The sequence below is a fragment of the Coturnix japonica genome, chromosome 2 (assembly GCF_054131305.1).
Source record: "Coturnix japonica strain WE chromosome 2, WE-NBRP24, whole genome shotgun sequence".
NCBI classification, from domain to species: domain Eukaryota; kingdom Metazoa; phylum Chordata; class Aves; order Galliformes; family Phasianidae; genus Coturnix; species Coturnix japonica.
Window position 1 is genome coordinate 121,719,073 of NC_140664.1, and position 27,224 is coordinate 121,746,296.

A 27,224-nucleotide genomic window follows, 5' to 3' on the forward strand; every position below is an offset into this window, starting at 1 on the left:
TTAAAAGGAATTATTACTTCAAAATGACACATCTTTAGCACTTCTGGGATTTGAGATACAGTGAGTGGGTGAAAAAAATTTAGACCAATAAGCGCCAATGTATTTACTGGCATTTAGTAGAATGAACAACAGGAATTAAAGAAAATGTCTCAGAAGTTATAACAGATTGTTACATCTTCAGTGTGTTTAAAGTGAAGACTTGCCCTTCAAACTTGGTTTCTTACTGCCTTAAAATGAATCAGTGATTGGCTGAACATGCCCCTTATCATGTTTTTTTTTTTTTTTTCTATTATTTTTGCAGGAAGGTTACGCCAGCAAACATTACTGATTTTAATATAAGGATTTTTGTTTTACAAGTAAATTAAGTTTGTTATGGACAGAGGTTGTTGAGTTATGAACATTCAAAAGCAAAGTGGTTTACTCCTGGAAGAAGTGGTTCATTTTGCCTGGGCTTTTCAATAATTTACTTGATGACTGAAGAGCTATCCCTGTGGTTGCTTTAAAGGATACTGAGTCTTATCTACACATAATGCTGGGATGAGTGTCACAGTAGGAAACCCTCCCACTAAATACTGCAGTTATCCAGCCATCCTAACCTGCATGGAGAAGAAATACCACTCAGAGGTAGTCACAGTGTGAAACTCATCTAGATAACTGCAAGAATAATGATTATATTTCCTATCATGCAGAATCTGTGCTTTTTTTTTTTTTTTTTTTTTTTTTTTTTTTTTGTGATGCTGGAAATCTTAAGCTCTTAGCTGATAGCACTGCGTTTTGCATCACAGTAAAAAAACTGTCTGTAAACCTTTGGTACACAGCCACATTGTGTTCTCATGCTGCAGTGTATCACTTTTGTCTGTGTTCTCTAACAGTGTCTCACCTCAGCTTTCTAAGCTGTAAAAAATGTCTAATTATAGAAGTTAGAAGAAGCATACTCTCAGTCTGGGCATGACTGAAAGGGAAGTGTGAAAGGATTTTAATTCTAGTAATGCTAAGGTAGGCACTCGAAGGCATGATGTAATTAATGCACAGGTTAGAGTCCTTAGAGATTTATATCTTCTGTGAACAAGAACCTCTTATCATATACATAGTAGAAACAGAACAGAGGCAGTGTCAGCTAAAACTAGGAAGATGCTGACTGATCAACTTCACCTTATGAAGCACCATTTTTTTTTCCAGCTGCCTCTCCAGGAATTCAATTTAGACCTGAATTCCTTAGTTCTTTTCTTCTCATACTGTTTTCTGTTTTCTGATTATGCTGAAATTCTGTCACTGTTTACTGAGAACTGTCTCTGAGTACAGCAGCCAGTTCTCTAAGCACTAAGGTTAATCAAACTCATCTTTTTTATTTTTAAACAAACAAACAAACAAAAAAAACCTGACAAAAACCAACCAACCAACCAAAAAAAAAACCAATGTATACCATATAGAAAATAATATATTGAGTTTTTCAGCAGCCCTGCATTTCTGGATCTTGAATTTGATCTTGAATTCAGACTGTTGCTTTATGCAATGTTGTGCAGATTGCTTTCAGAACTAGTCAGTGTTCATTGCAGCTATTTGCCCATCTCCAGCTGTTTACTTGCCTTCTAGTGAAGTCGCTGAGAAAATGGTATTGATATAAATATAGTAAATGCATTTGTTTTATGTAATGAATTATGCTCATGAATGTGGTGACAGCGTCTCACATGAAATAGCAAAAAAAGCCATACTCTTCACTGAAGCTTTTCAGAGCAGTCTTCAGTTTGATAGACTGTGTTGCTGCCAAGAAAATGGGCAAGATTACTAAAAATGCGGGCAGGAGCCCAAATTGTGTTTGGAAAATTTAGAGAAGAAATTTAGAGAAGTTAACAATACGCTGTACCTGCAGTGATAAGAACAGCATCTACAAAAGTATTCATTGATGGACACTGTGCCCACTCAGGTGAATGTTCAGAGGTGTGAGTTGGACACAATGGCTGCAGAGGATGCTGCCTAAGGAAATTATTGTAGTTGGGAACTGGCTGTGACTCAGATCTAAAGTTTTACCCAAGGCTTTCCATACCTACAGATATTTCCGAAAAACCAACTAGCATTGCTATTCTGAGAGTCATGTCATTAGAGCTGAAAACATTTTTACAGGTATCAGATTTTGTAACACCATAATGTAGTGCAGATGTGAGAACTAGAGGATGTGTGGTTTGCCTGGGAGGGAGGGGAGCCTGATCTATTGCATAAGCTGGGAACAAAAGACTAACTTTTCACTTTTCCTGCGTCCGGAAACCATGGAACCTTTGTGCAGTGTAGGATTTTCTAACTCACCATAGATATTCTGGTTAGTCCACAGAAATCTAGCTGGAGACCACCAGTTCCTTTCACAAATGTCTGTCAAACTGTTGTTTTTACACACAGCTTCTTAATTATTTTTCACTTTCTCTTTCATCCTCTTAACTTTCATTAGACACAGAGATGGGAATGGCAAGGTTCAACTCTGCAAATTTGCAAGTTTTCTCTTTCAAGGATTATCTAGTTTTTGGTTAATGATGCAAAAGAACGCCTGGTAATTCTGAATTATATAGCTCCACAGGATATTGACACTAGTGAGTGTAATACAGTTTTCCTGCCTGAAATGCCCAGTTTGGCACCTTCTCCTCAAACATATAGGTGCCTGGAGTGGGTCTAAAGTAGAAAACCCTGACAGAATTTGTCCCCACAGGTAACTGCATCTGTAGGTTACAGTGGGGCCAATCTAGCCCTGGGATCCTGGTCCCAGCTCCATGCAGCTTGTGTGGATAGCAGTACGCTGTGCAAACTAAATGAACTTAACTTGCCCTGATAGTCTGAGCCATAACCTGCAGAAACCTGCATAATGCCCAGGCTGTGCCTGGAAGATCTGTGACAGATTTAGAAGCTCCTTATAACAAAGAAATCTGGAAACTATTTCAGATTGAAGTTGGTTCTTGAAGCAGCTCACAGAGCTCCTTTCACTCTGTCTGAGAACTACTGTGTGTAACTGCAAAGAAAAAAAACTGAGGCATACAGATTTTATTTTTTTTAATCATTTTTCTTTTTAAAGATTTCCTTAGTAACAATCCATGTGAATGTTTGCTCAATCTCCTTCCATGCTGTTAATTATGAAAGAGATCTCAGTGTACTGATGGGTAGTTGGCTGAATATGAGCCAGCAGTGTGCCCAGGTGGCCAAGGCCAATGGCATCCTGGCTTGTATCAGGAATGGTGTGGTGAGCAGGACTAGGGAAGTCATCCTGCTCCTGTACTCAGCATTGGTGAGGCCTCACTTTGAGTACTGTGTTCAGTTTTGGGCACCTCAGTACAAACAAGACATTGAGGTGCTGGAGCAGGTCCAAAGAAGGGCAACAAGGTTTGTGAAGGGCTTGGAGAATATGCCCTAGCAGGAGAGACTGAAGGAACTGGGGCTGTTTAGTCTGGGGAAAAGGAGGCTGAGGGGAGACCTTATTACTCTCTTTCAGTACCTGAATCACTCAGTGACATTCTCAGTGAGAATGGGGCTGGTCTCCTCTCACTGGTGACAGGACAAGGGGAAACAGCCTCATGTTCTGTCAGGGTAAGTTTAAGATGGACATCAGGAAAAACTTTTTTACTGAAAAGGCACTGGAATAGGCTCCCCAGGGAGGTGGTGGAGTCACCATCCCTGGATGTGTCTAAAAACTGTTCCGATGTGGTGCTCAGGGACATGATTTAGCGGAGGCTTGTTAGAGTTAGGGTACTATGGTCAGATTGTGGTTGGACTTGGTGATCTTTAAGGTTTTCTCCAACTTGAGCAATTCTCTGATTCCACGAAATTTCTTTTTTTCTACAAGAAAATAGATTTGATACAATTGCAGTTGGCAGATATATGAAGAGGGGGTGAAGACATAAACTTCCTTGTAGGGTGATGAAGGAAGAAGAAACTTAAGGTTCTTCAGATGGAATTCCACCTTCATACATACTGGTCAGATCCCAGATATCAAGTAAGTTTTTGGAACTCCTCAGTCTGCAGCGTGGGGAGAAATTTTTTGCTAGACTTCCTGCTTCAGTAAGTTTCTCTTGCATATTCAAGTCAAATCACACACTTGGCTATGGTAGAGAACATGAAGAAAAGGATTTAAAATCTATATAAAATTAGAGTATTGTCCCATGGAAAATATTTTGGAGCATTTTTTTCTGGAATGTGGTATGTGTTTTGTTTTGTTTATGTTTTAAATTATTTTCGTAAGGAAGGAAAAAGTGATAAAGCAAAGGAAGAAAACAATGACCTTCATAGAGACAACATAAAAAACAGAGATCTTTTTACAGTTATTTTTATAACCACACACTGATTTCCAGGAAGTATGACTGGACAAGTTATTTTATCTTACAGAAGTCATGCATGTTAACAACAGTCTAAATTTGTATTTTGATTATTTGTGACAATTACTTAGGAGCTACTGAAGGGTAGTAAAAAATGGATGAGTGCGTCTTAAAACATACATCGGCCTGTTGTACCTCAGCCAAAATACTGAGGTTCAAATGCCCTTGAATCATCTTGCCTAGGGAATGTCCGCAGCTGTGAAATGACCTTCAGGTGCAAGCCTCCCAGATGAGCCATTCATTTCCTGGAACATGGTGTCTGGGGCTCCACTGCTGGAAAACCTTGTGTTGTAGTTTAACCTGGAAGCAGCTCAGCACCACTTGGCCATATGATCATTCCCACGCACCCCTCCAAGAGTTCACAACAAAACACAACCCATAGATTGAGATTAAAAAAAAAAAAAAAAAAAAAAAAAAAAATTTACTGAGACAGAAGAGGAAAAATTAAATAAAAATGCAGTTATCACCACCTACCAACCCACCTACCAACCAATTTACAGAAACAATACAATGCCAATTCCCTGGACTTAATTCAGGCACCTGTCCTATCCTCACCCAACCCTTGATTCCACACCATTAAGGCAGTGGATCTTCCCCCACAGAGTGATCTGCTCCTGGATGTGCTCCCATCACTCAACAACAGTCTCAGCAGCAACGTGCTATTAATGGTGTTTTGGCTGTTATCAGAACATCCTGGAGATTGATTTTGCTGAAAGAGAGACAACTGAGTTTAGCTGACTTCTGATAACTGCTTATCTCTTCTGTTTTTATGAAGTGCTTCACTAAATAATCTGTCCAAGTACTTAATTCTCAATTATTTTTTTTCCCAATGCTGAACTCTCCCTTGTAAACAGTTTCCATTGTTCCTTTTTTCCTGTACTTTCTGTCGTTTCCTGAGTAGGAGAGTTTGTGACCTTTCTCCATATAGTGATGTTTTATATCCTTAAAGATTGCTATTTGGAGCTCTTGTCTTCCCTCCTCTGGACAAAGTTTGTTCTGCATCTCATCAGAGGCTACGCAATTATTCTGTATCTTTCTGGGCTTATAGTATTCCTTTAAAGAAGAAAAATTAATAGGTTTAATGTTATTTCTACTTGAAAATTCTTCTTCCTCTATTACAGCTCTCTTATTACAAAAAGAAAGCAGATAGGTTTGTAAAAGGCACAGATGATAAAGAATAATTTAGTTTATAGAACAGGATTTTTGAGGATTTTTGAAAACAGAAGAACATGTCTGATTTCATGGATGGGGTAATAAAGTGGACACATGGAGTATTGAGGTGTTGATTTAGAGTTTGCCCAGGAGTAAAGATGGTTTAGCCTGTGCGGTTCTTTTTAAATAGGAGAGATGAAAAAATTAATGAACTTATTTGAGATTTCCAGATGAACCTTTAGCAACTCAGCTTTATACTATTAATAAATAATCTGTTATGGGATTGGAGTCTAGGATGTAGGTCTAAGAACTAATACTGTAGCCTCCCTGAATTTGAGGGAAAAGAGAATTGTCTAAATTCATGACAAGGGGGTAAAGCTTTGTTTTATAGACTGGCTTCTGAACTTCTAGGTGAGGACTGGGCAATCTGTGCCCTATGGATAGAAGCAGCTTGCTAGTAGACCAAGCACTGCTCTCATGACAGGGCTGATCCATGAGATGAAGGCAACTGACTTTGGAAGATAGCATAGGTGCTACAGGGCAAGAACACAATGCCATCTCCTGTGCACCACTCCCCAGTGTGCATTTCTGGTGTCTTGCAGGGACCAGGAGCTGTCAGGTAAAGGTGACAAGGCTCCTTTGTCTTTGTTCTTCCTCACAGTCTAGTCTCATGGATTTTGATGGCACTGAGAAGCAATCTCCCTTCAAGAACCAGCACAGCACCCTGTAATCCTCCATCCTGGATACAGTGGGAAAGATTCAAGAGTGCTCATTCTGCTCACGAACCAACATTTGGTGTACTGCCAAATGTCTGGCTGTGCTGGTTTGAGGATCAACAGAGCTAAGTGAAGGGACATCCCCTTTTTCTTTTATGTTTTTGCACAGTGTCCAACTGAGAAGAAAGAGGAAAGCCTCTTGGGTTTGTGCCATATAAGTGCCTGAATAAAACAAGGGTCCTAATAGAATAAATGACAACATATATATAAATGGGCCAGAGGAAATACTGTCTGTCTGAGACATACCAGTTCAGGCTGAAGAAAGATTTATACTTTCAAGGCAAGATGTTTGGCAGTTGATTAAAAGACTTAAGAAAAAAAGTAATGTCTAATATCTTTTCCAGAGAAAGGTGTTGGCTTTGTCATTTATAGTATATTTTGTCACCATCTGAAAAAGAAAATTTGGTTAACTTTGCCCTTAACTTCCTAATATCTGAACTGTTTCCTTGTAATTCCTTATTTCGTAATTCAATTTCTCCTTTTTATTTTAATCCTGCAAACCTGCTCAGAGAATTAACTCTCTTGCTTCATCTTTCTGCTGAGCAGCCAAGTAGAAACAACTCTGTGTTTAGGAAATGTAGTCATCTCGGCAGCAAAGTATGATGCCAAATTTCTTTGCTATCGCACTGTTAACAGTTTCAGAATAAGTATGCTACTACACTTCAAATAATATTTTCATACAACACATTGATTGTTTGTTTGGTTTTTTTCCCCAGTTTAACAGGTTTTCTAAACAAAACAAAATATTTACCTGATAGAAACCTATTGTGATAAAGTCAGGCCTTGATGCAACTAGAGAGATGTCTGTTGTGGTTTGGAGAGGAACACTGCTTCTTCCAGATTTACATACAATCAGAAGCCAAACTGCTGGGTGCTTGTTCTGTGATCTGAGTAAGAGCAGCTACGTGGCGTTTCTTGGAACTGTGGTTGGCTATTGGGATCACTGCCTGACAAGATTTACCTACTCCACAGGAAAAACAGGGACTGAATTGATAGTGAGATGTTCTTCAGGCAGCTTTGGGTGTTGGTATCTGAGCTGCATTGCTGCAGAAATCAAGGTCAGTAGGTTAATGAAAAGAAGAGTCAGAAGGAAAGAAATTCTAATAATTTTATACACAGTGAATTTCACTGGAGTCCTGGTCTTTTAAAATTCAGTCCTATCACACATGAAGATGCAAGACCGTTGTATTCTTCTGATGTTTTCTTCACTGTGTAATGAAAGATTTAAAAGCTGAGGCCGCATTTCTCCATGGTACGTCACTGCTGGTTTCATCCCATGAGCTCCATGGATGTTTTTCCAGGAGAGAGAACAGCAAAGTACTGATACAACCCTCTGTCTAACACCTGCTTTCTCAAGGCAGCACAGTGTGCCATCAAAGGCAAAATTAGTGCTGTGAGGTCTGTTTTTCTTTTCTTTTTTTTTTTTTTTTTTAAATACAGCATGTGACAGAATATTTCCTCATTTAGCACTCAGGGCTTTCTCTCCAGCCTAAGAAACTGAGAAGCACTGCTCACTGTCCTCGCTTCAGCGAGGCTTCATTTTCAGCAACAAACATTGTATGGCTTTTGGTGGAAGGAAGAAAGCAGCACTTGCAATGAGGTTCTCTGGGTTCCTGTTTGGTCTTACTCTCATTCATGGTGCTTTGCAGCTGGAAGGTAAGTGCCTTCCTCTTCTCTCCTGTAACGCTGTATGTGAAAGGCTTACTTGTGGAATTCATTAGTGCTAGAAACATGATTGAAGTAAAATCTACGCGAAATACTTGGATTACATTTGGGAAGTTATGGTAGACAATATAACTTCTATCTCTTTTATTGCACTTCTCTCACAAATGTTAAACAGAGAACTTTTGGATAACCAGATGTCTCCTGAGTAAAATTGTTATGGATTGCCTCACAGTTCCTGTTTTTCTTAATTGTACGTGGTATCGCTGCAGGAGCTGAACTGTATTGTGTTGTGCATTATAAATTAAATTAACTTTTTGCAAGCTTCTTTATGAAGGGCTCTGGGCAACCTGATCTAGTAAAGGCGTATGTTTGGTGGCCCTGCTAGGCAGGGGGGTTGGAACTACATGATCCTTGAGGTCCCTTCCAACCCGGGTCATTCTGTGATTCTGTGATCTGTGAATTTACTTTTTTTTTTTTTAATACCTTTTTTTTTTTAGTGTATATGATACTCAGTGATCAAAAGATGTATCACGGAACCCCACAGGTTATGAATCCCAGAAATCTAGAGTGCTGCTTTTTCATATTGTGTTTGATTTCCCAATGCCATTCCTAGTTTTACATTGCTGTGGCTCACAGTAGACACTGCAGGTCTTGCAAGTCAGCAAGGCTCAGGAGCCTTCAGCGAGTCCCAGAGTGGTTCACCCATATTTATAGTGAAAAAGAGAAAAAAACTGGATTCTAGAGGGAAAATAAATGGCTCAGCATGATGGCTGTGACAACTGTTAGATCTAGCTGCATGAGAAAAGTTTGTGGAGGTAGATCTGCAAGGCTGTGCATCTGAGGACACATGGAAATGGGGTAATGACGGCGGTTTGTGTGAGGGAATTCTTATGACTAACATAAATAAATCCAACAAGATAGACTTAGCTCTTCAGATGCTACTGGCTGCCACTAATCCACAATATAGCAATATGCAGTAAAAAAATGCAAATTCTGTTATCTATCTACCCTTTTTTAAACAATAAAATTAATATTCCATTGGGCTCCATTCAGAGATGTTTTTATTTGACATGAAAGCAACAACTCCTATTTTGTGTGAATAGGAAGCAGAATATGTCACTTACATTGATTATTCCTATACTTTCCATTGTTTTTTTTTTACAGACACTGAAATATTTTTAATATACAATAAAGTCAGCAAACTCTGTCTTCAGGCTTCTATTGCACAATCAGTTCGAACTGCCACTTGCCATCAAGACAATGAATCACAAAAATTCAGGTGGATTACTGATCATCAGCTCATGAGTGTGAGACTGAACCTATGCTTGGGTGTTCCATTGAAGGAAGATGAGGTTGCAGTCACTCTGTTCCCGTGTAACCAAACAAGTGAGCTCCAGTGGTGGGAATGTAGAAATGAAAGCCTTCTTGCAATCCAGGGAGAAGACTTGTTTTTCAGTCCTGGCAAGGAAGAACATGATAATGTTGTATTAAAGAAGAGGCCGAGTCCAAAGAATAATTGGAAGATCTATGGGGCGATGGATGTTTTATGTTCCCAGAGATATGAAGGTACAGGAAGTTATACTAATTTCTTTGTGATTGTTAGAGTGATTAGGATCTTTAGCTCTGAATATTCTGATTCCTTCAGTAACAATCAGAATTTTAAAAAATCACGGTACTGGGAGAGTTAAACTTGAATTTAATTTTTGCAAAATATTATGTATGTTTTATATAATACATATAGAATATACTATACACACTGTAATATTATAGTACTATTATAGTATTATAATACTGTAGTGTTTTATGTTCAATAATTAGCTTCACAGAATCATAGAACAGCTCAGATTGGAAGGGATTTTAAAGCCTACTCAATTACATTCCTCTGCTGTGGGCAGGGCTGCTCCCCACTACATCAGGCTGCCCAGGGCCCCATCCATCCTCGCCATGAACACTCCAAGCATGGCATATTCACATCTTCTCTGGGCAGTGCTTCATTACCTTCTGAGTAAAGAATTTCATCCTAACCTCCCCTCTATTAGTTTAAAGCCATTCGCTCTATCATTGTCAGACTGTATAAAAAGCTGGTCTCTTCTCTGTGCTGAACAAGCCCAGCTCCCTCGACCTTTCTCCATAGCTAAGGTTCTCTAGCTCTCTTTGTGCCCCACCTCTGGGCCTGTTCCAACAGCTCTGATTACTCTAAATTGCTTTTCCTCATAACGATACAGCTATGGAAAACCTAATATGGAAATAACTTAGAGATGCAATTTAGCAATTAACATAGCATTTATGACAGTTTACATTATTTTCTATACTGTTGTTATCCTCTTGTCTTCTCAGAGACTTTTACACTGCTAGGAAATGCTTTTGGGGCACCTTGTGTGTTCCCTTTCATGTACAAGAAGCAGTGGTATGCCGAGTGCACGGCTGCTGGCCGCTCAGATGGCTGGCTCTGGTGTTCAACAACTGCAGACTATGACACAGACCAGCGATATGGATTTTGCCCAGTAAAAGGTAAGTTCTCTGTTCCCTTGCAGTTCTCTTTAGCCAACCAGTGGTAGCAGAGGGTCAGCATCTTTATAACAATGCATAGTTTACATCAACAGATTATACTGTTTTGCCATATCCTACAGCACCCTACAGAAGGAAATAACACAATGTTGTATAAAGATTTGTAGAAAACTGATTGAAGGGTAAAATAGTGTGCAGTTCCCACCAGTTGAGGTGGTGTTGCTGATCAGCAGGATAACTTTGAGTTTCTCCTTCTTTCCCAGACAGGATACGTTCTGTAATCATTGTACAAGCCTTCTCTAAGTACACCCATTGTGACAGACATGGGCATAATAATAAGCGCTGTAGGAAGCATAAAGATTAAGCTAACATGTTTTTAATCTGCCTATATTTTTATATATATATTTGCTTAATTGGAAAGTGTTCTCATTAATCCTAGTGAGCCCTCTTCATATAGTTTGGATAGCTTTCTTTCCATCCAACCCTGATGTTTCTCTGAAAGTGAATTTTTTTCTGAAAATTGACTTCCGTTTCTATGGTCCCTTCTCTCTCCATCTCCCTTCCTGGCTGTATGATTGACAGGTAAGCCTTTACAATTCTTCTTAACTCTCCCCTGCCTTTTTCTCCATTGCTCTGCAGTCAAATATGCTGTTGAGGTTACTACAAAGATATTACAACAGTAAGCCTAAATGGCATGTGACACAGGGGTCAGTGAATACTTTTCAAAGCCTTTGAAAGTCATTTCTCAATTCTTTTCTTTTTAATTTCTTTTAATTATTTTATTTTTTTTTTTTAATTCAGCTTTATACCGGCTTTGGGGAATAATCAAACATCTAATCCAATTTTGTATTGCATTTTAATAAGCAGGAATAGATCCTCACCAGATCAAAGAGGCAAAGATAATCAGAAGAGAAGCAACTCGTGGCTCAGTACCATGGCAGTGCCACAGCTGTCAGACTGTGGGAGGAACCACCAGAGACTTTTAGCAGAGGAAGATTTCTCTGAGAACTGTCTGATGCTAAATTCAGTCCTATAGCTGTATCTCAGAGCTCTCAGTGGAAACTGCTGCCAAGAAAGAGAAGAAGCTGGATATCTTTTTATAGATTTCAGCTAAGATTTCTTCCATAGCACTTCAAGTCATATACATTTCTATGCAATCACTTCCTTAGTAGTAATTCCTGGATTATGTATGAGTGGGTAATATTTTTCAGCTTTGCCGGCTGGGCCCTTACCTTCATCTTTCTTTATCCTGCTCCAAAAGTTTTCAGTGCTCTTGGAAGAACAGAACAGACACGAGAATGTCATGTATAAGGAGAACCTGCAACTCATTTTTCTGTGAGGGAGTTACTGTCCCCCATTATAGTTATTTTCTCCACAGACAGAGATACCACTTGGACTACGGATCTGTTAAGGAATGCCCACTACCAAATAAACTCTGAATCTGCTCTCACATGGCACCAAGCAAGGAAGAGCTGTCAGCAACAAAATGCAGAATTATTGAGTATCACAGATATTCATGAACAAATGTACCTTAAAGGTAAGGAAGTAAAGCAAACCCTGATTTACTTACATTCAGGCTCTTTTCAGTCTATCACTGTAGCTACGGACTACCTGCTATCGTCTCATGAAACTAAATATATTAAAAAATAAGTAAATAAATCTTTAATAATTTGTGAGTTCGTATCTTCTGTTTAGAAATGTTATATTGTTTAAAAAATTGTTTGCTTTTTCTTTTTGAAGAAGCACCCATCTGAAAACTAAATGAAAATTTCATTTTTAGTAAAAAGTGATATTTAAAAAAAAAAAATTAACAACAAGAGAAAAGCCATATGCTTATGCCAAAAGAAAGATATGCTTTGTGTCAAAGGCAGTTTGGCGCCTGTTTTGTTTTGCTTTGTTTTTTTCATTCATTTAGCATTTAGAAAAATATAAGTTATTCACACATCCCAAATTGTGGCTCTGCCTACTGCAGTGCATCTCAGGACTGGGATGGAAGAAACAATCTCTTGTTTTAACAATGAATTTAACATGTAAGATTTTTAGCTTCAGAATTTATTCTTACACCGTACTGATATTTCTACATGAGTACTGCCAACATTGTAAAGATTTAGGTTGTTCTACAAAAAAAAAAAATAAAATTCTGAATTTACTCTAAGATGTCATTTTGCAATAGGAGATACAAAGAGCAAGAGAGTGTTTTGTTGACTGCGTTTTCTGTTGATCAAAACTTTTGTATTTCCATTTATCACAATATCTAAAGATATTCCTAGTTAGATATTTAAGAATTTCATGTCTTCCTAGAGAAATTATTTATGACTTTTGCTAATTAAAAAATGATTTATGAATCTTCTTTTGGTTATTTAGAGTTAACAGAAAGTACAGATTCTGCACTGTGGATTGGCCTCAATAGACTGGACTTGAAGAGTGGCTGGGAGTGGATTGGAGGCACTCCTTTCCATTATTTAAACTGGGCTCCAGGTAGCTGTGGCTTTGCTTGAGTTCTCTACTTCTGAAGACAAAGAATACGTACTTCAAATTCATCTTTAAAATATTTTCTCAGATTATTTGGGCATGAGAAAAAGTAGAACATTAGCATTAAGCCAACAAAACAGCATAGATTTTAGCCTTTCTTGTGTTATCTTTAGAAGATTGTATTTATTGGTCCACAGTTTTCTTTTTCCATAGCAATGTAAATCAGAAACTTCTATATATTGCAAAAATAATTTATTTCTGAAAACATTATTATATCTCCCACAAATATTTAGTTTTCCATTTCTGGTCACTAGCAACAATAATAATGTTAAAAGTCAGAAGATTGAGCAAGTTACATGTTTATGTACACTTAAACTATATTGCAATATGCTATATTATATGGGGGCATTCCCCCTACTGGAGACCTGCCTCAGTTCAAGAAATGTTTAGGTGTTGTACTAAGGGACATTAATTAGTTGGGAAATACTGTGGATTGGGTGATCCTGTCTGTCATTTCCTTATTTATATCTTTCCCAAAGGAAGTCCCTCTCCAGAATCTGGAAAACTCTGTGGGGTTTTGAATCCTGAAACAAAAGCTAAATGGCAAAACTGGGAATGTGATCAGAAACTTGGCTACATCTGTAAAAAAAGAAACTTTACCTTGATACCCCCAGGTATGTAATCTATGTTGATAATTAAAAATAGGAGCTGTTGTTGAAATTGCTTGATGTTCCCTTTGGCAAAGATGAACAAAAGAATTTCATTAGAAAGAAGAACTATTTTTAACCATTACTGTCACTTTCATTTTTTCCTCATTCATGATTTTACAGCCATTGCACTCTTTCTAGAATGAGCTCTAAGTCCCACCACACAGGGTGAAACAGCCAGGTCTCTTTTTGATACCTCAGAGTTCTGAACATAAAAAAGGAGAACAAAAAGAGAGTTATTTATCAGAAGATAATTTAGTAAATACAACTAAAGGAAGAAAAATTGACACATAGAAAATATAAAAGTTATTTTAAGTGGATATTTCCCTGCAGGTATTTTCCTGTGCATATGTCAAGTTTGAAATTTTTCTAGTTGATTTTTATCTATGGAGACACTTAATCTTTCAGAAAATCATAAGTATTCTGTTAAGTACAGATGATTTTGACTTTTCTTAACTGATAAACAGCTTATAGGTATTACAGAGGGTGTTACCATTTATGTATTAGTGTGATTTTTACAGGTATTTGACCATTATAAAACCTGTAGATTTTGTGCTAAATAATATATGTATTAAAAAAATCATTGTCCTAGTTACAGCAAGTTTTGAATCATATTTATATCTAATGTTTTCTAGATATCTTTTCATTATAGTGAGAATCCCCAAAGAAAATTCTTAGGTTGGAGCTTTTGTACAGGATGAGTGAAGTTATTTTCAGCCTTCTGTCATTTGCATAGCATCTGGACTGTGCTAAAATACTGATATTTATTTCTAGGTGACATTGGGCCTATTGCTTGCCCAGATGGATGGACATCATATATAGATCACTGTTACAAGATCTTCAGGGAATCCAAAGGATGGCAAGAAGCTTTGACCTCCTGTCAGAATGAAGGGAGTCACCTGGTCAGCATCCAACACCTTGAGGAGCACAGCTTTATTGTGTCTGGGCTTGGGTACAGTGAGTGTTTCCAGTTGTTTTTTTCTTTTTTTCTTTTTTCCCCTTTTCTGTGTGCCAGGAGCTATCTGACCTGAGAAGCAGAAATTGTATTAGTATTAAATATCGCGGCCATCATCACAAGAAGCACTTACAGGAATGAGTTTTTCTTTCTTTTACTTTTTGATTCTATTATCACCCCCTAGATTAGTGAAGAAATTGTGAATATCCTTCCAGATCTTTCCTTTCTCATTTTTCTTAATACTGCCTAAATTTACCTTTCATTTTCAATAGCTCTTCTTTCATTAAGAATGCCTAAAACCATAGGATTGTGCACCGGTTTAGGCCAGAGTGTACCTTGGAAGTCATCTGGTTCAGCTCCAGCTTGCACAGCTAGCCTCAGACCATGTTAGATGGAAATTTTAAGGTGGTCCTGTGTGGAGAAGGGAGTTACACTTGATCCTTGTGAGTTACTTCCAACCTGGGACGTTCTATGATTTCACTATAATCTAATTTTGAACATGTACTGTGATTATTGTAATATGTGTGTGAAACATTTCACATATAAGATCATCAAGCAACAAACTTAATAATGTTCTGCTTTATAAATTAAGAGATTGCATGTTCTCGATCTTGAGGCAGCTAGAAAAAGGATGCAGCGTTATGAGAGGTCTTTTCTAGTTCTGTGTTGCTCTGTTCTAGAGCCAAGAGACAAGCTCTGGATTGGCCTAAACGATCACAAATTCCAAATGTTTTTTGAATGGAGTGATGGTACACCAGTGACATACACCAAATGGCATCTGGGAGAGCCATCCAGCACCAACAACAGGCCAGAAGACTGCGTTATGATCAAGGGTCAGGTAACATTATTCAGCACGCCTTTGATTTTAATATAAAAACTAAATTGTTAGAAGAATAATCTGGCCTCCTATTTCAACAGCTGTGTAGGGCCAGAAAAGGGGATGTGAGGACAAAACTTGAGACTCAAATATGACTCAAAAGTTGAGACTGAAATATGAACATTAAAAGGAAACATGAAATTATTGTGCTGCTTAGGACATTTTCTCTTTGAGTTCATCACAAAGTAACCTCTGAAATAAAGCAGGTCTTCCAATGTCATTTGGATACATTTTTTCTGGTGGCAGTGATAGCACACTGTCACCCTGCTGCTGCCCTTGTGCCTGCTCCTTTGCCTATCGTTGAGTGGCGCAACTGCCTGTTCTGAGCCCTGCTGACCAGGTTGGGGACCAGCTGTAGCTGAAAAGTGGCCAGGAAATCTGTCACCTTCATTGCCACTCATCACTACCAGCTGTAGCACAGACCATAGACCACTCTAACATTTCACTGAGTGAGCCGAGTTTTGTTATCAATTTAGGCAATTGCACATAAAAGTGTACATCTGTTTCAAAATGGAAGGAGAAATGAAGATCTGTTCAGTTTCTTTATCATGTTAATCTCATTGTTATTTATTTCTTTTTTCTGCCTCATAGGATGGCTATTTTGCAGACTCTGACTGTGAGAAGAAAGCTGGTTATATTTGTAAAAGAAAACCTATACCACAAATAGCTGGAGAAAAGGAAAATACTGATGTAGCTTGCAAAAAAGTAAGTGTGTAAGATAGGAACATTAATTTCTCAGATCAAAAAAAGGACTTTGTCTGAGAATAATCAAATATTACTTGAATTATTATTTATTTACAGATTTCTTTTTATTATTTATTATGGAGTTTCTCTCTCTTAAGTTACCTTAAGCTACTTACAGAAACCATTTATGAGGAATCTGAAATTTCAGTGCAAAAGTTTGCTAATTCATAGTTTTTATAATTATTGTCCTTCATTCATTTTGAAATTATATAGCTCATTTAATACATGGATCCACAGTTATTTAAAACTCAAAAGGAGATTCTACAATTGTGTTACAGGGATGGGTAAGATATGGGACCTACTGCTATTTTATTGGACATGTACCAGCTACATTTTCTGAAGCAAACAACACTTGTGAAGGACAAAAAGGTTACCTAGTCACAGTTGAAAGTAGGTATGATAATAACTTTATTTTGTCTGTTGCAAAGGTAAAGGCTGTATGTTTCAAATTACTCATGGAACTATTTCTCAATTGTTACACAAGATCTAACAGTAAATTATCCAATCTACAGATGAGGTTTGTAGTTGAAAACAAGAGACTTTTTGATGGATTTATAGTCCATCTGAAGCAAGGAAGAGGAGAAAAGGGTTCATCATCAGATGTCTGATAAACTTGGATAAATACTTTTATTTTCACTTGTGTTACTGTGGTCATCCTTACAGGTACGAACAAGCCTATCTGACTAGTCTTGTTGGGCTGAGGCCTGACAAATATTTCTGGCTTGGCCTCTCTGACATGGAGAACCAAGGAACTTTCAGGTGGAGCAGTGGTGAAGAGGTCTCCTTCACACACTGGAATGCAGCAATGCCTGGTAGGTGCTGTGACAGTGGAGGGTGGAGCCCTTAGTCCCTACTCAGATTACTGACAACATCTGAATGTTATCATTGAACCTTTCAATGTATTTTACAGGAGCAAACAGTTCCTAAAATCTTTGCTGTTGTTATTGTTTTTGTTGTTTTTGTTTTAATTTCAAAGGGACAATTTGAATTACAGTTTTATACCAGGGTGTCTGATATACTTACTCATAAGTTTGACTTTATGCCTCGTCTGCACAAAGACTCATAATTAAAATCTTGAAAATTGCCTTCGTTTTGATAAACAGGTTACAGACAGTTCCTGAGACTATTCTGCACTCATCTCTGGAAAAAAAGAGTGTGAAACAGAGCAACTGTAATAAGAACTTGAAGTTAGAATTAAAAAATGATAGAATCAAAACTGATTATGCCATATTTTTCACTTATGATGTTAAGAGGCCTGCATTCACATAATACTGATACTGCACAAATGAACAGAAAGCAAGGTTTTGAAATGCTATGAGGGAATCTGCTCTTCTTGAGATAGAACACATCCTTCCCAGAGATAATTTGTCTAAAATTTTTCTCAGATCTTTCAGTGAGGTTATGAAATCTCAACTGAAATGCAAACAGCTCAGGGCTATGGGACTTCAATAAATGCAGTAAGAGAAAATTTCTTGCCAGGTACTTGGAAGCAGATGAACAGATGAACCTTCATCATATCTCTTTGAGGCTTAAGAAAGAATGAGATCCTCATTAAAAGCAGAGCTTTTCCCTGTGAAAAATAAAAATTTCTATCCATAGAATTCATTATGAAGAACACCCAAAATAGAAAGGAAAACAGAAAATCTTTAAGCTGATTATGACCTCCTCAGACAGAAACCTCTTCAGCTCAGTGGAAACACCTAGAATGTTTCTCTGCTGTTCTTCTATTCAAGTGCTAGCATATGACAAGAAGGGAATGGGCACTTTTCAGAGTTTTTAAGCAAGATTCAAGTAGAGTGTATGATGAAAGTCATTGTTTTTTATTTCTCATAAAGGAAGTAAACGAGGGTGTGTTGCCATGAGAACTGGAACTGCAGCTGGATTATGGGATGTTCTTGACTGTGAGTCTAAGCAAAAATATATCTGCAAACAATGGGCAGTTGGTGCAACAGCCCCACCTCTTTCAAGTGCTGCTCCAAAGCCCACATGTCCTGAAGGCTGGATATCAAATGACCATGCTAGTTCCTGTTATAAAGTAAGTGCTTAATAGTTAAAAGAAATGCTTTGGAATGCTTTGATTTTCACCTATTTTGTTAAATAATCAGACCACTCTAATGGGAAAATGTTATAAGCAGTATAATCCACTTCTCCTACAGAGTATTACTTGGTTTCTACGAAACTTCATTTTTATTTGATCAAGAGCATATTTCTTCATTTTATATTTTATGCATATTACATTTATGTGTTTTACTTTATCTTATAGATATACACACATATCATTATTTTATGTTACAGGTAGTGTATGTTTTAAAGCAATTTCTTCACAGTCCTTTTGCAGGTCAGATATTAAAAAGAAATCATGGATTGAAGCTCGAGATTTTTGTCGACAAATTGGAGGGGATCTGGCCACCATTAACAATGAGGAGGAAATAAAAATGATATCAAGTGGAAACAGGTGATTATCTGTGCATTTTTTGCCTTATTAGACTCTAAAGGTACTTAAAATGAACTATTATAAATACTCAGATAATTTCTAAAACAGATTCCTAAAAATCTAAAAACACTTTGATAACTTTGAACTTTTATCTAGTTATGAGCGTTAACTGTTAGAAAGAAAAGAAAAAGAAAAAAAAAGAAAAAAAAAGAAAAAAAAGACTTATTTTATGGCTAATGGATATCATTTAGGAATACATGAAATTATAGGAGGTGGTATTCTAAGCAGGGTTGAAAATATTACCAATATATTTATTTTTCACTCACCTTGACATAGCCAAAGCTGAGACCATCTTCAAGAGCAATAGCCTCTTTAAATCAGCAATGGCCTTTCCTAAGAAAACAGTACAGTGGAAGTTCACTACTATCTGTAATTTTGATAAATCAATCACTGATGCTAAGGAAATGTGGAGTGACTGTTCATACGGCAGTTAGTGGTGATACAATGTCAGCTATTCTTACAGCTCCATTGCTATAGTATTGATGATTAGTTAGGGACTTGATATTCTTGAAGGTCTTAACCAACATTAATGATTTTACAATTCTGTTTTCCTGCTTTATTCAAGAAGCATCCCTTGTCTAAACTATGTAACAATTACTAACGTGTTTTTAAAGGCTTCAGTTATGTTTCTAAGTTAACACAATGGTGTTTGTAAAGGTTGTAAATGCAGGGCTAATGCACTGCCAATTACATCTGTTGCATCAGCACATTCAAACTGTGAATCCCAGTGAGTATAATAAGCATTTGTAAACTGCAGGGGGCTGGTAAGGCAGGTAATAGGGAGAGAAATATTAGATTTTTCTGTTCTATATTTCTATATGCGTAAGTATAGCCTTCACCAAAGCTAATAGGATAAATAATACTATTTCACTGCACTTTGGAAAAGGCTTGAAAAATGAAAGTTTAATGATGTGTTCCTGGATGCTGTTTGCATTAGTGTTTGCAAACTGTTCTGTCTTATAATTTGTGTTTGAGTCAGTCACTGTAGATTTGAAAGAGTTTGGATTGGTATATATTCCTTGAATCCGGATGAAGGATTTGCCTGGAGTGATGGTTCTCCTGTAAGTACTTTAATTTTTCATCAGATTTGTTTGGTTAAGATGTCCTGGGGCTTGTACATGTGCTTTTTGGGTTTTTACTATTCTCCTCTTCAAAGAGAATGCTAATCCTGTGAATGTTAATATGGCTGTTAACCTTTACTGCCATCAGTAAAACCACAGCAACACATTTGAACACATGGAAATAATCTGCATGTCACTATGGTCTGCAGCTTTCTGCACAGCCTTCCAATATATTTTCTTTTCCAAAAATGGAGTATGAGCACATAGCATCACAACATAAAACTTGGTCATACCAGACCTTGTATGCTTTTTCTGGCCAGAAACATATGAAGAGCTAAGCATGCAACAGATGTATTTCTCAGTGTCTTCCTACATCCTCCAGTAAGCAGAGGGTCAGGGTCTTTCAGAAACAGCTAAGATCTGTATTCCTACATGATGTTCCTACAGAACTCCATTTCTTATTATCTCCAAATGCTCTTATACCCTATTTCCTATTTTTTTTTTATCCACGCAAGAACCATTCCCCTTATCTTGTAACACTTTTGTTTCCTTAAAAGCTTTTGGAAAGAGAGCTTGCCAAGAACTTTTTCAAAATTCCAAGTATCTTATATCAAACACCTCTTCCTTCCTGTTTGTATGACATTTCTTTCAGAGGTAACTCCACCATGTTTGTAGGGCATGGCTTCCCTTCCAGAAGCCATGTTCTTGCCCTTACTAACTCAGACAGAGGAAGCAGTGAGAGCTGAATTGAAGAATGTTATGTTCACTGCTACCTGATGGCTATTGGACAATATAATTTTGAACCAGGTCATAATCAGTGAAGTGAAAACTACATTGCCTATGCAGGAACAGTGAGAGTTGATTGGGGTGAAGTCATCAGCTAGATGGAGCTCATTAGAAGCAGCGCCTTTGACCATTTTTATTCTGTGTGTAATGCTTGAGATATGAACGAGAAGAAAAGTCCTCCATGTCAAGACAGCCTGATCTCCCATTCATTGACATTATCCCATTTTAAAAATTCTTATACCTATTTCTTTTCCTATATTTGTACTCATAAGACACAGAATCTGTGTTTCTTTTTCCCAATGGATAGTATAACTGCTGAAACAGATTAAAAGATTATTTCTTTTATAGGTTATGTACACAGACTGGAGCGATCATCCAAGAAGTTCAGAAGGACACATGTTCTGTGGTTTAGCATATTATAGGCAATGGCTTCTTTCACTCTGTGAAGAGCAGCATAACTGGGTTTGTCAAATTAAAAAAGGTAGATTTATTATTCTCTTTAATCAGGAAGCTTGAATAATTTTTTATTTGCTTTCAAATCTAATTTGCTGGAGAAAGATACAAAATTTTGAAAACTATACTTTTTCCAAATGCATTCCAAGAAAATTAGGTTACATAAAACAGGCCAGGATTTTTTCAATGACAAATGATAAAAATAAATGAATTAATTTCTTCATGTAAATATTGGTGTATAAATAATGGTGTTTCATTATTATATAATAACTTTTTGTGTGCTTTTGATGTGGGAAGTAAGGAGTTGTGCCTTCCTTACAGCACTGATCATGGATAAAGCTGGAAACAAATCTAAACAAAGTCTGGTGCACAAGTTAATTTTTTCCTTGAGATCTGACTGGATTTACTGCCTATTATAGGCCTCCAGAAGAGGTAACAGGAGATGGCTTTCCTATGGGTAAAAGCTCCAGTAGAATAGTTTGTGCTGGAGTCACTTACTAAAAGTGTTCAAGATCACAGTTGTCATGTTTGGCACTTATTGCTGAGGCTAATCGTAGCTATAGCAATACAGCTAAGGAAAATCGATAAAACCAAGAAGTAGTGATCCATGTTCTCCTCTACAATTATGCAGGAAACATCAGCTTTTGGAAAAGAAATGGTTCAAAGCAGTGGCATTTATTTTTCCATCTGAGGTCAAACTAGTTTGCTCTTAGTATGTACAGATGTATTTCCTTTTGCCTATAAATATTTGGGACTAAGAGAGTATTAGATAAAGATGAAATGAATCTGGTGTTAATTTTCATCCTAATTTTGAGAAGAACCCTCTGGAAAATTATGGTATACCTACTGGGGAATCAGTAAAGAGAATATAAAACCAAAGCTTAAAATACTTCAGATACATTTATTGTGGTTCATAGCTATGGAGACTATTTTAATTAACATTGATCTCAACAGGCACACAGTCCATCTGTGACTTTGCTGAAATGAGGCACAGCTTATTATATAAAATTATAAGACCATGTATTTTTCATAATAGTTGAAATTTGTGGCTAAGCCTGCTTTTTTTCTAGTCAGCGACAAAGGAGTGCAAAAGTCTGCATTAGTTCTTGCTTGCTTCCTTGCCGTCACTCACAGAAACCATGCCACATTATACCTTCTGTTCTGTTGTGTTGCAGGAGTGGTGCCAAAACCTGAACCAATTGACACATATGGTAGGATCTGCATGCACTTACTCTTTTTCTCATCTTTTTTTTTTTTTTTTTTTTTTTTTAAATCAAAATTGTTACTCTCAAATGAATTTTTATGTCCTACAAATGAAGAATTTAAGCCCATCTTACTTGTCTTCCAGAGTATAAAACCACTGCAGATGGATGGGTCATATATGAAGATAAGCTATACTACATCAGCCAGGAACAAGTCTCCATGGAAGAAGCCCGAGAGTTTTGCAGGATGAATTCTGCAGACCTTGCTGTAATTAATAGTAATAGTGAAAGGAGTTTCATACAGAGAGCTCTAATAAAAAATGTAAGACCAATACAGGGTAGAAATAATTTTGACAACCTGCCTGCAAACTTTGAATTATCTTAGAAATAGAGATAATGGTATTTTTGCCAATTAAATGTAACTGACACCGATGAAATCCCCAACCAAATGCTATTTTTTGTTCTGTGTGATTTGTTTTCTTCTACCTGACACGGGCATTTCTACTTGCTTTGCATCAAAGAATTTTTTTGAAGTTAACATAGAAATATAGAATGGCTTAGGTTGGAAATCATCTTAAAGATCATTTTGTCCCAACCCCCTGCCATGTGCAGGGCTGCTGCCCATAGATCAGGCCCAGGGTCCCATCAAACATGGCCTCAAACGTTCCACAGTTCCACGGGTATTCACAGCTTCTCTGGGCAGCTGTGCCAGTCTTACTGTTTTCTGAGTAATTAATTTCTACCTAATATGTAACCTAAATCTCCCCTCTATTCTTTTAAAACTGTTCCCGCTTGTCCTAACACTACTAGACCATGTAGAATATCAGTCTCTCTACTGCTTATAAGCTCCATTAAAGCACTGTGGAAGGCTGCAGTGAGGTCTCCCTGGAGACTTCTCCAAGCTAAACAAGCCCAGTTTGCTCAACCTTTCTTCATGGGAATGGTGTTCTAGCTATCTGAGCACCTTTGTGGCCTCCTCTGCATCTCCATCCTTCTTGTACTCCAGATGGGGCCTCAGAAGAGCAGAGTGGAGGGTGATCACTTCCCTTGCTCTGCTGACCATCCCTCTGTTGATGCAGCCAAGGATTCTATTGGCCTTTTGGGCTACACATGCACACTGCTTGCTTACTTCCAGCTTTTTGTTCACTAGAACCCCCAAGTTCTTAAAATAGTTTCTTTCTGTTTTAGGATAAATACAGGTCAGAGTCAGGACAATACTTCATTGGTTTAAAATTGAGTCTGGATAAAAAGTTCAGGTAAGTTAAATCATCGCAGTGTCTGTTAATATGCCGAAGCAAACTATTATTTGTAGTCAGAGGTACTAAATGTGGTGTTTATCAAGGACAAGAACTGAAACTGGTTGTATGTTTAACAAGTACAAATCATAAGCAAATAATCCTAGTTCCAGTACTTTTCCCAAAAAAGAAAAATGGAAAGAGCATATTTTCTTAAGTGAATACTCACCAAAACAAAAGCTTGGAAGCTGAACTCTTACGCTTTCTAAGTCTGTTTCAAGTATTGGCCCAATGAACTGGAAGTATTTCTTGCATCCATAGAAACATCAACTCAGACTGAGGAATGTAATATAAAGTACATTAATTCAATGCTAATTGAATTAACATTGTTACATTATCAACAATTAATATTAAGTAATATTAATTCAGTGCAAAGAAATTAAGACAAATTAAACTTCTGATATCCTCTGTGTTACGTATTATGGCTAACTGAATAATACTTTCTGATATTAGATGTAGGTTGACCACTTCTGGTTGCCAGCGGAAAATATTCTTGATGTTTTCTTTTTCTGTACTGCAATAGCTTACACAAATTTCTTCAAATTTGAATAATTAAATTTGATTTGAAAATCAAAGAGAAAAAACAGTAACAGTTTTTGACAGTTCTTATAAATGCTTATGGATTTTGTCTTCTTTGTGAAATGTTCATTAGGATTCTTATCTAATAACTGAAAGAGTATTAATTCATAATTATTTGTGTATCTTCTCTTTAAGCTGGATAGATGGGACTCCAATAACTTATGTGGCGTGGGCTCCTAATGAGCCTAACTTCGCAAATAATGAGGAACATTGTGTGGTAATGTTTTCAAAGCAAGGTAGATAATAAGATTAAACTGTTAGATTTTACTTCTCTACTTTTGGGTTATAATTGATTCTGACAAACTTCTGCTGTTAGTCTCCATACAGTCTTACTGCTATTTTCTGCAATTCCTTAAGAGGGACAAACCAACAAGGTACAATGACTGGCGTAAGCTCCAGCCTTAAAAGTGTCTATGAATTCAGTATGGGGAGACTTTAGTCCCATGCGTAATTTAATGCAGGTACCTCTCTGGGTTCGTGAGACTGGTATTGCACATTACAGTGCTCTGCATTATTTTGAGTAAAAAACTGATAGGTGAGTGGAGCCTATCTTCAATCCTGTGAACTTAAGAAAGTATTTATGACTTAGCTGCAGAACAAAGGGAGTTTAAGGTACAAGCCAATAAGAAGGTAGATGACAAATATTTGATAAAGTTTGAATACTACGCTGTGCTCTCAGATTGATCTGGAATGTTCTATCTCATACATTTTGCATGTTTTCTTTTCATGTTTGCTTTATGTTATATTACCTCTGCTCCCTGCAATGTAACGATGCCATGGCTTGAACAAGCCATAAATAGATGTGGGCACTGTGGAGAGCCCTGAAAGAGCAGGAGCAGCAGGGTCAAGCGGTTCAAATTAAACAAAAGGGGCTATAGCTGTTCCATGTTGAGAACTTCAACTGGCTCATTCAAAGCTGCCATGGTTACTTTGCTGTCAGATAAAACTGTGCACTGAAATATAAAGAGAGTACATTGTGTTCAGATTTTAAAAAAAACCAACCAAACAAAAAAACAACAAACAAACAAACAAACAAAAAAACCACAACAACTTCATGAGATGTTTATATTTCTTTCTCATCCTCTGCCTCCTGTAATTCTCCTACTTTGACAGCTTAATGTGAGTGGGGAAAGCAGAATGAAGTTAATTGGTAACCAGGGCTTTTGCTGTATTTTTCCTGTCTTTTGTTCTTTTTGCAATTGCTAAGCAAGGAGCCCACAAACTATTGGTGCTGAGAAGCTAAAGCACATAAATGTGTTCCTTTTGTAAGCAATATTTTTAATCATATTTTCATAAATGTAGCATGAGGCTCTTTTACTCACTTTGATGGTCTGAAAAATAGAGTTTACACTCCTATTCAAAATAAAAAGAGATTGTTGCAAATGCTATAACATATTAACTTGTTTATTCAATATATTTTTAGGCTTGTGGAATGATGTAAACTGTGGTACCACCAATAGATTTGTATGTGAAAGGCATAATAGTTCTATTAATTCAACACTTGCTTCTCTGTTTCCTCCTGGAGGATGTCCAGAAAGTTGGCTTTTCTTTAAGAACAAGGTACATCAATAAGAATCTTAAGTGAATTGCATATAGCAGCAGGACAGAAAAAAAGAACTGTAATCACAAAAGTATGCATTATTTTATGATATTATGAAATAAAGGAGTAATTATCCAGTCAGTGTGTGCTGACTGTATACCAGGACTTCTCTGGAGGTAACTAGAGACATTTGACTTCCTAGACAAATACAATGTATTGTTACTATGTAATAATTCTTCTGTTTCTCTCCCCTGTTATATATTTATGTTACAAACTGAAGATTGTAAAGTTTGGACTTGGAAAAAAAAAAAAAAAAGCCCTTCAGGTGGAATGATCTAGAAATAATTCATTTGAGCAAACCTTCTGGCTTGAGTTCCCAAAGTTTTCAATTCAGACATATGATGCCAAACTGAAATTGTTTTGAGCATGATTTTATATATAGTTTTGGTCTGGAAGTCCTTACTGCTGTAACAAAAGTATTTGTACCAATTGGAGCTGAAACTCCATTTTCCAATGGCCTTTTTGTTTGATGTACATACTTTGCACTGCAGTTGTGTCTCAAGAATGTTAGGTGAAGATGTCAAATAATATTTCACATAGTTTCACACAATGAGAAGTCATTGTCACAGTCATTGGAAGACGGAAAAGGAGCAGTGGCAATCACTTTGTGCAACTGTATTGTCCAAAGCCACTGAACTTAAATGCTCTTTGTCTTACTGCAGGGAGCAGGTGGAAAAAAATGTATGGCAGGATTATATACCTCAAATTGTTATGAGTAATTCAGATGATACTCAGTTCCTGGTTTACACCTTGTGCAAATAAAGGGTCCAAATATCTGCCTCACTGGACATAAATGCCTAAAGATCTTGCACATTGCTGATTTTTAATTTTGAAATATGTCAATTATTCTAGCCCTTCCTGGAGAGCTGTGCATCCTATAGCTGATTGATAGTATTCACAATCAACAGTTTCCATCTTTGTTAATCTGAATGGATGGCTGCAATTTGTTTTTCCCCCAGTGTTTCAAAATATTTGCCTCCAATACTACAAGAAAGCTGGCATGGCATGACGCACGAGAAGTTTGTATTGATCTGGGAGGAAACCTGGCTTCTGTACCAAATGAGCAAGTGCAAGGTACATAAATGGGCTCTCCTGAAACACCTTACCTTGCAAAGAAAAATATCTATATCCTGCTAAGGAATGTGCTAAGCTCTTGAAAACGTATTACAAAATTATCTGCTGAGAATGGCTTATTTACCGGGTCAGTTTATGTTTGATTTTAATTCTGAAGTATTGAATATTTGCTAAATCATGTTACATGTAAGAAATAACATGCCTGTTTCCAATTCTTTCGGTTACTTGGCTTTTGAGAAAATTTCACTCTGTTTTGAGAGAGGATGTCCAAATTCCTCAGAGTAACAAACTACTATTTTTTTCTCTTACTGTCAGTACTATTTTTCTGAATTGCTACATATGCATACAATGTAGGGAAAGGGACATTTTCTAACTTGCTCCAGAATTGTCTTCTTTGGCTGCTTTTCCCAGCCTCAATGCTTGTTTAACATATGTTCCAGAGATGATTTTCTAAACACTCAGTTTAAAGAAGATG

General features: G+C 37.1%; 1 protein-coding gene across 5 annotated transcripts in view; it reads left to right on the forward strand.

Annotated features, from left to right (window-relative positions):
- The first annotated feature begins 7,687 nt into the window (after positions 1-7,687).
- LOC107309034 (macrophage mannose receptor 1-like) overlaps positions 7,688-27,224 on the forward strand; it is a 28,038-nt gene continuing 8,501 nt past the window's right edge. For 2 of the 5 annotated variants that reach the window (XM_015853445.3, XM_015853446.3), the window contains exons 1-21: positions 7,688-7,933; positions 9,107-9,508; positions 10,280-10,453; positions 11,829-11,987; positions 12,815-12,928; positions 13,462-13,596; positions 14,404-14,586; positions 15,265-15,422; positions 16,053-16,166; positions 16,484-16,599; positions 16,869-17,017; positions 18,041-18,240; positions 18,533-18,660; positions 19,679-19,760; positions 20,895-21,027; positions 22,175-22,210; positions 22,348-22,523; positions 23,390-23,457; positions 24,211-24,311; positions 25,499-25,635; positions 26,635-26,749. In XM_015853445.3, coding sequence (XP_015708931.2) covers positions 7,837-7,933; positions 9,107-9,508; positions 10,280-10,453; positions 11,829-11,987; positions 12,815-12,928; positions 13,462-13,596; positions 14,404-14,586; positions 15,265-15,422; positions 16,053-16,166; positions 16,484-16,599; positions 16,869-17,017; positions 18,041-18,240; positions 18,533-18,660; positions 19,679-19,760; positions 20,895-21,027; positions 22,175-22,210; positions 22,348-22,523; positions 23,390-23,457; positions 24,211-24,311; positions 25,499-25,635; positions 26,635-26,749 — 2,977 coding nt within the window. In that variant the 5' untranslated portion in view covers positions 7,688-7,836. Of the gene's footprint in view, positions 7,934-9,106; positions 9,509-10,279; positions 10,454-11,828; positions 11,988-12,814; positions 12,929-13,461; positions 13,597-14,403; positions 14,587-15,264; positions 15,423-16,052; positions 16,167-16,483; positions 16,600-16,868; positions 17,018-18,040; positions 18,241-18,532; positions 18,661-19,674; positions 19,761-20,894; positions 21,028-22,174; positions 22,211-22,347; positions 22,524-23,389; positions 23,458-24,210; positions 24,312-25,498; positions 25,636-26,634; positions 26,750-27,224 lie in introns of those variants that run through there. The other 3 variants (XR_014943083.1, XR_014943084.1, XR_014943085.1) reach the window with 2 other exon arrangements.